The sequence below is a fragment of the Cuculus canorus genome, chromosome 39 (assembly GCF_017976375.1).
Source record: "Cuculus canorus isolate bCucCan1 chromosome 39, bCucCan1.pri, whole genome shotgun sequence".
NCBI lineage: Eukaryota > Metazoa > Chordata > Aves > Cuculiformes > Cuculidae > Cuculus > Cuculus canorus.
Genome location: NC_071439.1, coordinates 324,856 through 339,782, shown reverse-complemented (window position 1 = coordinate 339,782; position 14,927 = coordinate 324,856). Strand labels below are relative to the sequence as shown.

Genomic DNA, 14,927 nt, shown 5'->3' with positions numbered 1-14,927 from the left:
GAAAATAATGATTTTTTGGGGGGGGTCGAGCGCTTAAAATTCCTTTTTTGAAGGGATTAAGTGATAATTTTGATCAAAATTTGGTTATATTTGGTTTATGAGCTTTTTTTTGTTATAAAAATAATGATTTGGGGGCATTTTAGTGTAATTTTGAGGGTTTTCGGCCATAATTTAGACTCAATTTTCTCACGTTTGGTAAATTATACGTTTTCTGTTGAGCAAATATGGGAATTTGGGACATTTGGGTGTAATTTGGTGTTATTTGGCGGTTAAAAATTGATTGTTTTGAGGGGATTTGATCACAATTTCGACCCAAATTGAGAATTTACCCTTATTTTTAGGCTTTTCTTGAGAAAAGAGTGAATTTTTGGGGCATTTAAGTTTGATTTTGAGGGCTTAAAGCTGCTTTTTGAGGGGATATTTCGACCCAAATTTCCACAGGAGTGGGGAATTGCGCTTATTTTTAGGGTTTTGGTGAGAAAAAAGTGAATTTTGGGGCATTTAGGTTTGATTTTGAGGCCTTAAAGCTGATTTGGAGAGGATTTGGTCCAATTTTGACCCGAATTTCCTTCGGAATGGGAAATCTCCACTATTTTTAGGTTTTTATTGAGAAAATATTGAGTTTTGAGGCATTTGGGTGCAATTTTGAAGGGATTTGCTCACAATTTCGACCCAAATTTCCTCAGGAGTGGGAAACCGCCCTTATTTTTAGTCCTTTATTGAGAAAATATTGAACTTTGGGGCATTTCTCTGCGATTTTTGAGGGCTTAAAGCTGGTTTTTGAGGCGATTTTCTCACAATTTCAACCCCAATTTCCTCAGCAAAGCCAAATCTCCAATATTTTTACATCTTTCTTGAGGAAAGAATGAATTTTAGGCTGTTTAGTTGCTATTTTGAGGCTTTAAATCTACTTTTTGAGGGCATTTCCTTCCATTTCCCTCCAGAGCGCCCAATTCCCCTTTCTCCCCCCCTTCTTTTCTCATAAAATCGCCCTTTTTGAGCGCAATTTCTTCATTTTCATCGTTCTTTTCCTCTTTTTCATGGCTGTTTCCCCCCTTTCGGTGGTTATTTCCCTCTTTTTGCCTCACTTTCACCCCCTTTTGGAGGCGAGATGGCTGTTGGAGGGCTCTTTTCACCAGCGGGGATACACTTTTCTACTAAACCCACCGTCTTTATGTGGACTTCCTGTGGTAAAGTCCCATTCGGAGGTGACAAACGGCGATTTTCAGCTGAAAAAGTGCCATTTGAAGGCGGAGGGGAGAGGGTTAAACCTTCCCCCCCCCCCCTTCCTTATCCTTTATAAGCCACACAAGATGGCGGCCGCTCAGGGCTGCCCCGCGCTCCGCCCGCCTCCGCCATTCAGGCACCGCGCGAGCCACCCATGAATCGGAGATGGGAAGAGGGGGGAAAGGGGCGTGGCGAGGCGGGTGAAACCACGCCCACTGCGCGCTGCGAGCCAATGGGAGATGCGGGATTGAGGGAGTAGGCGTGGTTTAGAAGGGAAATAGGCGTGGTTTAAGGGGTGAATAGGCGTGGAGGGGTGGGCGTGGTTTAGAAGGGGAGGGGGCGTGGCTTGAGGCGGCGGGGTCACTGCGCGCGCGCGCGCCTTGTGGCCACCGAAGCGCCGGGCGAGGCCACCGGGACCAGGAGGGCGACAGAGAGGAAAAGGGGGGGGGGCGACACCCAGAGACAGAGACCCCTCCCCCTTTTCCCGCCCCTCCCCTCCCCCCCTTTTAACCCCTCCCACCCACCCCCCCTCTTTCCACACCCCCCCCAACAACAGCGCTGCAGGTAAGGGAAAAGGGGGGGGAGGGGCAAAAAAAGGGGGGGGGAAATGGGAGCGTCTGTCAACCCCCATTGGAGGGAATGGGGGTTCCCGGTTTGCCTCAGTTCCCTTCTTACTGGGGCTCCCAGTTCCCTGTTACTGGGGCTCCCAGTTTGTCCCAGTTCCCTTCTTACTGGGGCTCCCAGTTCCCAGTTAATGGGGCTCCCAGTTTGCCTCAGTTCCCTTCTTACTGGGGCTCCCAGTTCCCAGTTAATGGGGTTCCCAGTTTGTCCCAGTTCCCTTCTTACTGGGGCTCCCAGTTCCCAGTTAATGGGGTTCCCAGTTTGCCCCAGTTCCCTTCTTACTGGGGCTCCCTGTTCCCAGTTAATGGCGTTCCCAGTTTGTCCCAGTTTCCTTCTTACTGGGACTCCCAGTTCCCAGTTAATGGGGTTCCCATTTTGCCCCAGTTTCCTTCTTACTGGGACTCCCAGTTCCCACTTAATGGGGTTCCCAGTTTGCCTCAGTTCCCTTCTTACTGGGGCTCCCAGTTCCCAGTTAATGGGGCTCCCAGTTTGCCCCAGTTCCCTTCTTACTGGGGCTCCCAGTTCCCAGTTAATGGGGCTCCCAGTTTGCCTCAGTTCCCTTCTTACTGGGGCTCCCAGTTCCCACTTAATGGGGTTCCCAGTTTGTCCCAGTTCCCCCTTACTGGGGCTCCCAGTTCCCAGTTACTGGGGCTCCCAGTTTGCCCCAGTTCCCTTCTTACTGGGGCTCCCAGTTCCCAGTTAAAGGGGTTCCCAGTTTGCCCCAGTTCCCTTCTTACTGGGGCTCCCAGTTCCCAGTTACTGGGGCTCCCAGTTTGCCCCAGTTCCCCTCTTACTGGGGCTCCCAGTTCCCAGTTACTGGGGCTCCCAGTTTGCCCCAGTTCCCTTCTTACTGGGGCTCCCAGTTCCCAGTTACTGGGACTCCCAGTTCCCACTTAATGGGGTTCCCAGTTTGCCTCAGTTCCCCTCTTACTGGGGCTCCCAGTTCCCAGTTAATGGGGCTCCCAGTTTGTCCCAGTTCCCTTCTTACTGGGGCTCCCAGTTCCCAGTTAATGGGGCTCCCAGTTTGTCCCAGTTCCCTTCTTACTGGGGCTCCCAGTTCCCACTTAATGGGGTTCCCAGTTTGTCCCAGTTTCCTTCTTACTGGGGCTCCCAGTTCCCAGTTAATGGGGCTCCCAGTTTGCCCCAGTTCCCTTCTTACTGGGGCTCCCAGTTCCCAGTTACTGGGGCTCCCAGTTTGTCCCAGTTCCCTTCTTACTGGGGCTCCCAGTTCCCAGTTAATGGGGCTCCCAGTTTGCCCCAGTTCCCTTCTTACTGGGGCTCCCAGTTCCCAGTTAATGGGGTTCCCAGTTTGCCTCAGTTCCCTTCTTACTGGGGCTCCCAGTTTGCCCCAGTTCCCCCTCACTGGGGCTCCCAGTTTGCCCCAGTTCCCCCTTACTGGGGCTCCCAGTTTGCCCCAGTTCCCCCTTACTGTGGCTCCCAGTTTGCCCCAGTTCCCCTCACTGGAGCTCCCAGTTTGCCCCAGTTCCCCCTTACTGGGAGTGGGGGGGGCGGTCCTTTAGAGGGTCCCTCTTGTTGGGCGCCATTTTGTGTCAATGGAAATCGTTTTGGGGGTAAAAACGCCGCTTTGGGGCTCATTTTGAGGTAAAAATGCCGCTTTGGGGTCATTTGTGAGGTAAAAATGCCCTTTTTCTGTCATTTTGGGGGTAAAAATGCCCTTTTTGGGTCATTTTTGAGGTAAAAATGCCCTTTTTGGGTCATTTTTGAGGTAAAAATGCCTTTTTTGTGTCATTTTGGGGGTAGAAATGCCTTTTTTGGGGTCATTTCGGGAGTAAAAATGCTCTTTTGGGGCATTTTGGGGTAAAAATGCCCTTTTTGGGGATAAAAATGCCCTTTTTGGGGTCATTTTTGAGGTAAAAATGCTCTTTTTGGGTCATTTTGGGGGTAAAAATGTCCTTTTTGGGGTTATAATGGGGTAAAAATGCCCTTTTTGGGGTCATTTTTGAGGTAAAAATGCTCTTTTTGAGCCATTTTGGGGGTAGAAATGACCTTTTTTGGGTCATTTTGTGGGAAAGAATACCCTTTTTGGGGTCATTTTGAGGTAAAAATGCTCTTTTTGCGGTCATTTGGGGGTAAAAATGCGCTTTGTGAGGGTAAAACTCCTTTTTGTATCATTTTGGGGTGAATGAGGTCATTTTTGAGGTAAAAATGCCCTTTTTGGGGTCATTTTTGAGGTAAAAATGCTCTTTTGGGTCATTTTGGGGATAAAAATGCCCTTTTTGGGGTCATATTGGGGGTAAAAGTGCCCTTTTAGGGATAATTTGGGTGTAAAAGTGCCCTTTTTAGGATCATTTTGAGGTGAATGAGGTCATTTTTGAGGTAAAAATGCCCCTTTTTGGGTCATTTTGGGGATATAAATGCCCTTTTTGGGATCATTTTAAGGTAAAAATGCCCTTTTGAGGGTAAAAATGCCCTTTTGGGGATAATTTGGGGTAAAAATGCCCTTTTTAGGATCATTTTGAGGGGAGTGAGGTCGTTTTTAAGGTAAAAATGGCCATTTTGGCGTTATTTTGGGGGTAAAAATGCCCTTTTTGAGAGCAAAAATGCCCTTTTTAAGAGTATTTTGAGGTGAATGAGGTTATTTTTGGGGTAAAAATGCCCTTTTTGGGGCAAAAATGCCCTTTCAGTGGTCATTTTGCAGTAAAAAATGCCCTTTTTGAGGGTAAAAATCCCCCTTTTAGGATTATTTTGAGGTGAATGAGGTCAATTTTAAGGTACAAATGTCCTTTTCGGGGTTATTTGGGGGTAAAAATGCCCTTTCTGGGGTCATTTTGTGGTAAAAATTGCCTTTTGGGGATAATTTGGGGGTAATAACGCTGTATTTAGGATCACTTTGAGAGGCGTGAGGTCGTTTTTGAGGTGAAAACACCCATTTTGGCATCTTTTTGGGGGTAAAAATGCCCTTTTTGGGCCTTTTTGACATGAATGAGGTCACTTTTGAGGTAAAAACACCCATTTTGGGGTAAAAATGCCCTTTTTAGGATCATTTTGAGGTGAATGAGGTCTTTTTTGAGATAAAAATGCCCTTTTGGGGCGTAAAAATGCCCTTTTTTGTGGTAAAATGTCCTTTTTGGCGTAATTTGGGATAAAAATGCCCTTTTTGAGGGTAAAAGTTCCTTTTTAAGGATAATTTTGAGGGGTGTAAGGTCGTTTTTGAGGTAAAAATGCCCCTTTTGGGGTCATTTTGTGGCGATTAAGGTTATTTTTTAGGTAAAAATGGCGATTTTTGGGTCACTTTGGTGTGAAGGAGATAATTTTTGAGGTAAAAACGCCCCCTTTGCTCATTTGGGGGTGAAAAGAGCAAATTTTGATGTAAAAATGCCCTTTTTGATGTCATTTTGGGGTGAATGAGGTTCATTTTGAGGTAAAAATGCCCCTTTTTGCGTTGTTTTGAGTCAAGGGGAGGTCATTTTGGGGGTTAAAATGCCCCTTTTTTGCTCATTATAGGTGAAAAGAGCGATTTTTGAGGTAAGAATGCCCTCTTTTGGGTCATTTTGAGGCGAATGAGATTGGTTTTTAGGTAGAAACGTCCCTTTTTGGGTCATTTTGAGGTAAAAATGTCCATTTTTTGGCTCATTTTCCTGTGAGTGATTCTGTTTTGGGGTGAAAATGTCTTTATTTGGTTCATTGTGAGATAAATGAAGCGTATTTGGTGGTAAAGATGCGCATTTGGAGTCATTTTGGGGCTAAAAATGTCCATTTCGGTACGTTTTGAGGGGAGGGACATTACTTTCGGGTCGTATCGGGTTGAGGAGCTTCATTTTGGGGCAGAAGAGGTCATTTTTGAGGTAAAAATGCCCCTTTTTAGGTGATTTTGTGGTGAGGGACATCATTTTGGGGCTCTCAACACCCTTTTTGGTTCATTTTTGGGCTGAAAAAGGTCATTTTTCCGCTCAAAGTACCCATTTTTGGTTCATTTTGATGCGAGAAACACCAATTTGTTCATTCCAACGCCCTTTTTGGGCTGAAAAAGGGCATTTTTCACCTCAAAGTACCCATTTTTGGCTCATTTCGTTGCGAGAAACCACCAATTTGTTCATTCCAACGCCCTTTTGGGGCTGAAAAAGGTCATTTTTTCCCCTCAAAGTACCCATTTTTGGCTCATTTGGTTGCGAAAAGCACCAATTTGGTCATCGCAACGCCCTTTTTGGGCTGAAAAAGGTCATTTTTCACCTCAAAGTACCCATTTTTGGCTCATTTCGTTGCAAAAACCACCAATTTGGTCATCGCAACGCCCTTTTTGGGCTGAAAAAGGTCATTTTTCACCTCAAAGTACCCATTTTTGGCTCATTTTGTTGCGAGAACCACCAATGTGGTCATCGCAACGCCCTTTTTGGGCTGAAAAAGGTCATTTTTGCCCTCAAAGTACCCATTTTTGGCTCATTTTGTTGCGAGAAACACCAATTTGGTCATCCCAACGCCCTTTTTGGGCTGAAAAAGGTCATTTTTCACCTCAAAGTACCCATTTTTGGGTCATTTTGTTGCGAAAAGCACCGATTTGGTCATCGCAACGCCCTTTTTGGGCTGAAAAAGGGTCATTTTTCATCTCAAAGTACCCATTTTTGGCTCATTTTGTTGCGAAAACCACCAATTTGTTCATCCCAACGCCCTTTTTGGGCTGAAAAAGGTCATTTTTCCCCTCAAAGTACCCATTTTTGGCTCATTTCGTTGCGAGAACCACCAATTTGGTCATCGCAACGCCCTTTTTGGGCTGAAAAAGGTCATTTTTCATCTCAAAGTACCCATTTTTGGCTCATTTTGGTGCGAAAACCACCAATTTGTTCATCCCAACGCCCTTTTTGGGCTGAAAAAGGTCATTTTTCACCTCAAAGTACCCATTTTTGGCTCATTTTGTTGCGAGAAACCACAAATTTGTTCATCCCAACGCCCTTTTTGGGCTGAAAAAGGTCATTTTTCCCCTCAAAATACCCATTTTTGGCTCATTTTGTTGCAAGAAACACCAATTCGTTCATCCCAACACCGTTTTAGGGCTGAAAAGGGTCATTTTTCATCTCAAAGTACCCATTTTTGGCTCATTTGGTTGCGAAAAGCACCGATTTGGTCATCGCAACGCCCTTTTTGGGTTGAAAAAGGTCATTTTTAGGCTCCCGACCGTCTGACGTTGTCCCTCTTCCCCCTCAGCTCCACCCACCGGACGTCTCCGTCCCATCCCACCGCTTGAGACGCCGTCGTTTAAGGGGGGGTGAGGTCCCCCCCCGACCATGGCCGACCCCATCATGGACCTCTTTGACGACCCCAATCTCTTCGGGTTGGACTCTTTGACCGATGAGACCTTCGTCCCATCCCACCACCCCGATCCCATCGAAGAAGCTTTGACCTTAGCGGGAGCTTTGGATCCACCTCCTGCTCCTCAAAACCCTTCCGGTGATGCCCCTCAACCCCCTCCAGATGTTTCCACCAACCCTCAAGTCCCACCACCCGACCAAGAGGTCCTCAGTCAAGGCAACCCCTTCATGGGGGTGACCACCACTTTACCCACCACCTCGGCGTCATCTTCTGGGGTTCCTCAACCCCCCAAAATCGTTATCCTCAAAGCTCCCCCTCCCCAAATTCCCACCGCCTCCTCCGTGGTGGCCTCAACTGGAACGTCGACTCCCAACGGTGGCAAAGTCACCTTCGCCAAGGTCTTAAGTTCTCCTCAGCTTCGTCCCGGTGTCTCCATCGTCACCGGTGCACCTTCAACGGCCAAAGTGGCTTCAACCGGACCAGGAGTCACCACCGCCACGGCCACCGCCACCACCGTCCATCGCTTGGTCCAACCGGGAAGACCCATCAAGCAGTTGGTGTTACAACCGGTCAAAACTGGAGGAACTGGGACGCCCCTAAAACCGGCCGTGACGTTGACCTCGGCGCCGGCGCAGGTGACAACGGGATGGGGGGCGACCATGGTGGGGCAACAGCTGAGGCCTTCGGGTCCTCAGGGATGGAGTTTGGGGCCTCCAAGATGGAGTTTGGGGCCTCCAGAGTGGATTTGAGGTCCTCAGGGTGGAGTTTGGGCCTTCAAGATGGGGTTTGAGGCCTTCGAGATGGGTTTGAGGTCTTCGAGATGGGTTTGAGGCCTTCAAGATGGGGTTTGAGGCCTTCGAGATGGGTTTGAGGCCTTCAAGGTGGGGTTTGAGGCCTTCAAGATGGGGTTTGAGGCCTTCAAGATGGGTTTGAGGCCTTCAAGGTGGGGTTTGAGGCCCTCAAGGTGGAGTTTGAGGCCCTCAAGGTGGGGTTTGAGGCCCTCAAGGTGGGGTTTGAGGCCCTCAAGGTGGGGTTTGAGGCCCTCAAGATGGGGTTTGAGGCCTTCAAAGTGGGGTTTGGGGGCTCCAAGATGGGGTTAGGGGGCTCCAAGATGGAGTTGGGGGCTTCCAGAGTGGATTTGAGGCCTTCAAGGTGGGGTTTGAGGCCTTCAAGGTGGGGTTTGAGGCCTTCAAGATGGGGTTTGAGCCCCTCAAGATGGGGTTTTGGGGCGTCCACAGTGGATTTGAGGTCTTCAAGGTGGGGTTTGAGGCCTTCGAGATGGGGTTTGAGGCCTTCAAGGTGGGGTTTGAGGCCTTCGAGATGGGGTTTGAGGCCTTCAAGGTGGGGTTTGAGGCCTTCAAGGTGGGGTTTGAGGCCTTCGAGATGGGGTTTGAGGCCTTCAAGGTGGGGTTTGAGGCCTTCAAGGTGGGGTTTGAGGCCTTCGAGATGGGGTTTGAGGCCTTCGAGATGGGGTTTGAGGCCTTCAGGGTGGGGTTTGAGGCCTTCAAGGTGGGGTTTGAGGCCCTCAAGATGGGGTTTGAGGCCCTCAAGATGGGGTTTGAGGCCCTCAGGATGGGGTTTGAGGCCTTCAAGATGGGGTTTGAGGCCTTCAAGATGGGGTTTGAGGCCCTCAAGATGGGGTTTGGGGCCTCCAGAGTGGATTTGAGGTCTTCAAGGTGGAGTTTGGGCCTTCAAGATGGGGTTTGAGGCCTTCAAGATGGGGTTTGAGGTCTTCAGGGTGGGGTTTGAGGTCTTCAAGATGGGGTTTTGGGGCCTCGAGAGTGGATTTGAGGTCCTCAAGGTGGAGTTTGGGGCCTCCAGAGTGGATTTGAGGTCCTCTGGTTGGAGTTTGGGCCTTCAAGATGGGGTTTGAGGCCTTCAAGATGGAGTTTGGGGGCTCCAAGATGGAGTTTGGGGCTTCCAAAGTGGATTTGAGGTCCTCAGGGGGGAGTTTGGGCCTTCAAGATGGGGTTTGAGGTCTTCAAGATGGGGTTTGAGGTCTTCAAGATGGAGTTTGGGGACTCCAAGATGGGGTTTGAGGTCTTCAAGATGGCGTTTGGGGCCTCCAGAGTGGATTTGAGGTCTTCAAGGTGGGGTTTGAGGCCCTCAAGATGGGGTTTGAGGCCCTCAAGATGGGTTTGAGGCCTTCAAGATGGGCTTTGAGGCCTTCAAGATGGGCTTTGAGGCCCTCAAGGTGGGGTTTGAGGCCCTCAAGGTGGGGTTTGAGGCCCTCAAGGTGGGGTTTGAGGCCCTCAAGGTGGGGTTTGAGGCCTTCAAGATGGGGTTTGAGGCCTTCAAGATGGGGTTTGAGGCCTTCAAGATGGGGTTTGGGGCGTCCACAGTGGATTTGAGGTCTTCAAGGTGGGGTTTGAGGCCTTCGAGATGGGGTTTGAGGCCTTCAAGGTGGGGTTTGAGGCCTTCAAGGTGGGGTTTGAGGCCTTCAAGGTGGGGTTTGAGGCCTTCAAGGTGGGGTTTGAGGCCTTCAAGGTGGGGTTTGAGGCCTTCAAGGTGGGGTTTGAGGCCCTCAAGATGGGTTTGAGGCCTTCAAGATGGGGTTTGAGGCCTTCAAGATGGGGTTTGAGGCCTTCAAGATGGGCTTTGAGGCCTTCAAGATGGGTTTTGAGCCCTCCAGTGTGGACTTGAGGCCCTCACGATGGTCTTTGAGGCCCTTACGATGGGTTTGAGGCCCTAATGATGGTCTTTAAGGCCCTCCAGATGCTCTCGTGGTGCTCCTCAACCTTCTTGAGACGCCCGTCTGGTTCCCACCTCCTCCCCTTTCTCCCCCTTCTGAGCTTCTTCCGCTTCTGATTGTCTTCTCCTTTCCTTCAGGGCGAATCCAAACGCATCACTTTGGTCCTCCAACAACCTCCGAGCGGTGGAACGTCTTCTTCTGCCCAACGCCACGTGGTTTTGGGCAGTTTGCCGGGCAAGATTGTCCTCCAGGGCAGCCAAGTGGCCGCTCTCGCTCAATCCAAAGGTCCGACGGGACAACCGCCCAAGGTGGTCACCATCCAACTCCAAGTCCAGGCGCCTCCCACCACCGCCGGAGGACCTCCGCAGAAGCTTCAGGTGGTGGGAACGGCCGGAGGAGGAGCGGTGCCGGTGGCTCCCGTGGCCCCCGCGGCGCCCGTCCTGGCGGCGCCGCCGCCCCCGCGCCTCACCGCCCCGCTCAAGGTCCTCCTCCAGCCCCAGGTGAGCTCCACCCCACCATCGTCTCCATCTCCACTGTGTCCATCTCCATCATCTCCATCATCTCCACCTCCATTGTGTCCATCTCTTGGTCTCTATTGTGTCCTTCTCCATCATCTCCATCTCCATTGTGTCCATCTCTTGGTCTCCACCATCTTCATCTCTTGGTCTCCATTGTGTCCATCTCCATCTCTTCATCTCCATCTCCACTGTGTCCATCTCTTCATCTCCACTGTGTCCATCTCCATCTCTTGATCTCCATTGTGTCCATCTCCATCGTCTCCATCTCCATTGTGTCCATCGTCTCCATCTCCATTGTGTCCATCATCTCCATCTCCATTGTGTCCATCTCTCCATCTCCATTGTGTCCATCGTCTCCATCTCCATTGTGTCCATCGTCTCCATCTCCATTGTGTCCATCATCTCCATCTCCATTGTGTCCATCTCCATCATCTCCATCTCCATTGTGTCCATCTCTCCATCTCCATTGTGTCCATCTCTCCATCTCCATTGTGTCCATCTCCATCATCTCCATCTCCATTGTGTCCTTCTCTTGGTCTCCACCATCTTCTTCTCCATCTTTTCATCTCCATCATCTCCATCTCCACTGTGTCCATCTCTTGATCTCCATCATCTCCATCTCCATTGTGTCCATCTCTCCATCTCCATTGTGTCCATCTCTTCATCTCCATTGTGTCCATCTCTTCATCTCCATTGTGTCCATCGTCTCCATCTCCATTGTGTCCATCTCCATCTCTCCCTCTCCATTGTGTCCATCTCTTGGTCTCCACCATCTTCTTCTCCATCTCTCCATCTCCATTGTGTCCATCTCCATTGTGTCCATCTCTTGGTGTCTCCATTGTGTCCATCTCCATTTCTTCATCTCCACTGTGTCCATCTCTTGGTCTCCACCATCTTCTCCTCCATCTCTTCTTCTCCATCTCTCCATCTCCATTGTGTCCATCCCTTTATCTCCATCATCTCCATCTCCATTGTGTCCGTCTCTTGGCCTCCACCATCTCCATTTCCATCTCTTGATCTCTATCATCTCCATCTCTTCATCTCCATCTCCATTGTGTCCATCTCTCCATCTCCATTGTGTCCATCTCCACTGTGTCCATCCCTTTATCTCCATCATCTTCATCTCCATTGTGTCCATCTCGTGGCCTCCACCATCTTCTTCTCCATCTCTCCATCTCCATCGTCTCCATCTCCACTGTGTCCATCTCTTGATCTCCATCGTCTCCACTGCCATTGTGTCCATCTCCATCTCTCCATCTCCATTGTGTCCGTCTCTTGGTCTCCATTGTGTCCATCTCTATCTCTTCATCTCCATTGTGTCCATCTCCATTGTGTCCATCCCTTTATCTCCATCATCTCCATCTCCATTGTGTCCATCTCTTGGTCTCCACCATCTTCATTTCTATCTCTTCATCTCCATCATCTCCATCTCTCCATCTCCATCTCCATTGTGTCCATCTCCATTGTGTCCATCTCTTGGTCTCCGTTGTGTCCATCTCTCCATCTCCGTTGTGTCCATCTCTCCATCTCCATTGTGTCCATCTCCATTGTGTCCATCCCTTTATCTCCATCTCTCCATCTCCATTGTGTCCATCTCTATCTCTTGGTCTCCACCATCTTCATCTCCATCTCTTCATCTCCATTGTGTCCATCTCTATCATCTCCATCTCCACTGTGTCCATCTCTCCATCTCCATTGTGTCCATCTCCATCTCCATTGTGTCCATCCCTTTATCTCCATCATCTCCATCTCCACTGTGTCCATCTCTCCATCTCCATTGTGTCCATCTCTTGGTCTCCACCATCTTCTTCTCCATCTCTTTATCTCCATCGTCTCCATCTCCATTGTGTCCATCCCTTTGTCTCCATTGTGTCCATCTCCATCTCTCCATCTCCATTGTGTCCATCTCTCCATCTCCATTGTGTCCATCTCTTGGTCTCCACCATCTTCTTCTCCATCTCTTTATCTCCATCGTCTCCATCTCCATTGTGTCCATCCCTTTGTCTCCATTGTGTCCATCTCCATCTCTCCATCTCCATTGTGTCCATCTCTCCATCTCCATTGTGTCCATCTCTTGGTCTCCACCATCTTCTTCTCCATCTCTTGGTCTCCATCATGTTCTCCTCCATTGTGTCCATCCCTTTATCTCCATCATCTCCATCTCCATCGTCTCCATCTCTTGGTCTCCACCATCTTCATCTCCATCTCCATTGTGTCCATCCCTTTATCTCCACCATCTTCTTCTCCATCTCTTCATCTCCATCATCTCCATCTCCATTGTGTCCATCTCTTCATCTCCATCTTCTCATCTCCATTGTGTCCATCTCTTGGCCTCCATCACCTCCACCTCCATCACCTCCACCTCCATCACCTCCACCTCCATCACCTCCACCTCCACCGTCTCCACCCCTCCTCCTCCATGCCGGCCGCGTCCCCCTCTCCATGTCCTCTCCTCTCCTCTCCCCGTAGGCCTCTCCTTCCGCCGGCGCCTCTCCGGGCCTTTCCGTCGTCAAAGTCCTCACCACCTCCGAAGTCGCCGCTTTGACCTCCACCACCACCACCACCTCCACCACCTCCTCCTCTTCATCTCCTCGTTGTCCTCCTGAAGACCCTCGCAAATTGGACCACCAGAAGAAGCAGGAGAAGGCCAACCGCATCGTGGCCGAGGCCATCGCCCGCGCCCGCGCCCGCGGCGAGCAGAACATCCCCCGCGTCCTCAACGAGGACGAACTGCCCACCGTCCGCCCCGAGGACGACGCCGACCGCAAACGCCGCCGGAGAGGCGACCGCGGCGCCGCCAAAGACGAGCGCCCACGCAAGGCCAAAGCCCACAACGCCAACAACGCCAACGCCAAGGCCAAAGGCCGCGCCAAACCCAGGTGAGACCCATAAACACGTGGCCTTCAAGGAGAACGAGGCCCGAGGGGGCTGCGAGGGCACCGGCTCACATCTACGTGGGCTTCAAATGGGGGTTCTGGTGGTCCTCAGACCCTCTTTAGCTCCAACCTGTGGTTCTCAGACCTTCATGGTCTTCAGACTGTGGTCCTCAGACCTTCATGAGGTCCATCCTGAAGTCCTCAGACCCTCCTGAGGTCCATCCTGAGGTCCGCAGACCCTCCTGAGGTCCATCCTGTGGTCCTCAGACCCTCCTGAGGTCCCTCCTGAGCTCCTCAGACCCTCATTAGGTCCCTCCTGAGCTCCTCAGACCCTCCTGAGGTCCATCCTGAGCTCCTCAGACCCTCCTGAGGTCCCTCCTGAGCTCCTCAGACCCTCATTAGGTCCATCCTGAGCTCCTCAGACCCTCATTGTGTCCCTCCTGAGGTCCTCAGACCCTCATTGGGTCCCTCCTGAGGTCCTCAGACCCTCATTAGGTCCAACCTGAGGTCCTCAGACCCTCATTGGGTCCATCCTGAGGTCCTCAGACCCTCCTGAGGTTCATCCTGAGGTCCTCAGACCCTCCTGAGGTTCATCCTGAAGTCCTCAGACCCTCATTGGGTCCCTCCTGAGATCTTCAGACTCTCATGAGGTCCCTCCTGAGGTCCTCAGACCTTCATGAGGTCCATCCTGAGATCCTCAGACCCTCCTTGGGTCCCTCCTGAGGTCCTCAGACCCTCCTGAGGTCCATCCTGAGGTCCTCAGACCCTCATTAGGTCCATCCTGAGGTCCTCAGACCCTCCTGAGGTGCCTCCTGAGGTCCTCAGACCCTCCTGAGGTCCCTCCTGAGGTCCTCAGACCCTCCTGAGGTCCCTCCTGAGGTCCTCAGACCCTCCTGAGGTCCCTCCTGAGGTCCTCAGACCCTCCTGAGGTCCATCCTGAGGTCCTCAGACCCTCATTGGCTCCATCCTGAGGTCCTCAGACCCTCCTGAGGTTCATCTTGAGGTCCTCAGACCCTCCTGAGGTCCTCAGACCCTCATTGGGTCCATCCTGAGGTCCTCAGACCCTCATTAGGTCCATCCTGAGGTCCTCAGACCCTCATTGGGTCCATCCTGAGATCCTCAGACATTCATTAGGTCCAACCTGTGGTCCTTGTGGTCCTCAGATCTTCATCCTTGAGGTCCTCAGACCTTCAAGGTCTTCAAACTGTGCTCCTCAGAAGCTCATGAGGTCCCTCCTGAGCTCCTCAGACCCTCCTGAGGTCCCTCCTGAGCTCCTCAGACCCTCCTGAGGTCCCTCCTGAGGTCCTCAGACCCTCCTGAGGTCCCTCCTGAGGTCCCTCGTGAGCTCCTCAGACCCTCCTGAGGTCCCTCCTGAGCTCCTCAGACCCTCCTGAGGTCCCTCGTGAGGTCCTCGTTGTCCTCAGCGCTCGTTTGGAGGTCCCCTCGTTCCCCCCCCCCTCTCCTAACGAGTTTCCCCTCAGCACCATCACTCCGGTGGTGGGAAAGAAGCGGAAGAGAAACGCCTCCTCCGACACTTCCGACGCCGAAGCCGCTCCGGTGCCGCGCGACGACGACGAGAGCAGCGTCCAGGTGGGAAACCCGGAGCCGAGCCGGATTGGATCGCGTTTAGGGTCGGATCCGGATTGGATCGGGTTTGGGAGCGGATCCGGATTGGATTGGGTTTGGGAGCGGATCCGGATTGGATTGGGTTTGGGAGCGGATCCGGAT

General features: G+C 51.3%; 1 protein-coding gene across 1 annotated transcript in view; it reads left to right on the top strand.

The window, feature by feature from the left end:
- The window catches only part of CHD8 (chromodomain helicase DNA binding protein 8), a 73,774-nt gene that overhangs the window by 1,996 nt on the left and 56,851 nt on the right, over positions 1-14,927 (top strand). Inside the window, exons 3-6 of the mRNA XM_054053102.1 lie at positions 7,009-7,748; positions 9,943-10,305; positions 12,793-13,202; positions 14,681-14,789. Coding sequence (XP_053909077.1) covers positions 7,089-7,748; positions 9,943-10,305; positions 12,793-13,202; positions 14,681-14,789 — 1,542 coding nt within the window. The 5' untranslated portion in view covers positions 7,009-7,088. The remainder of the gene's footprint in view (positions 1-7,008; positions 7,749-9,942; positions 10,306-12,792; positions 13,203-14,680; positions 14,790-14,927) is intronic.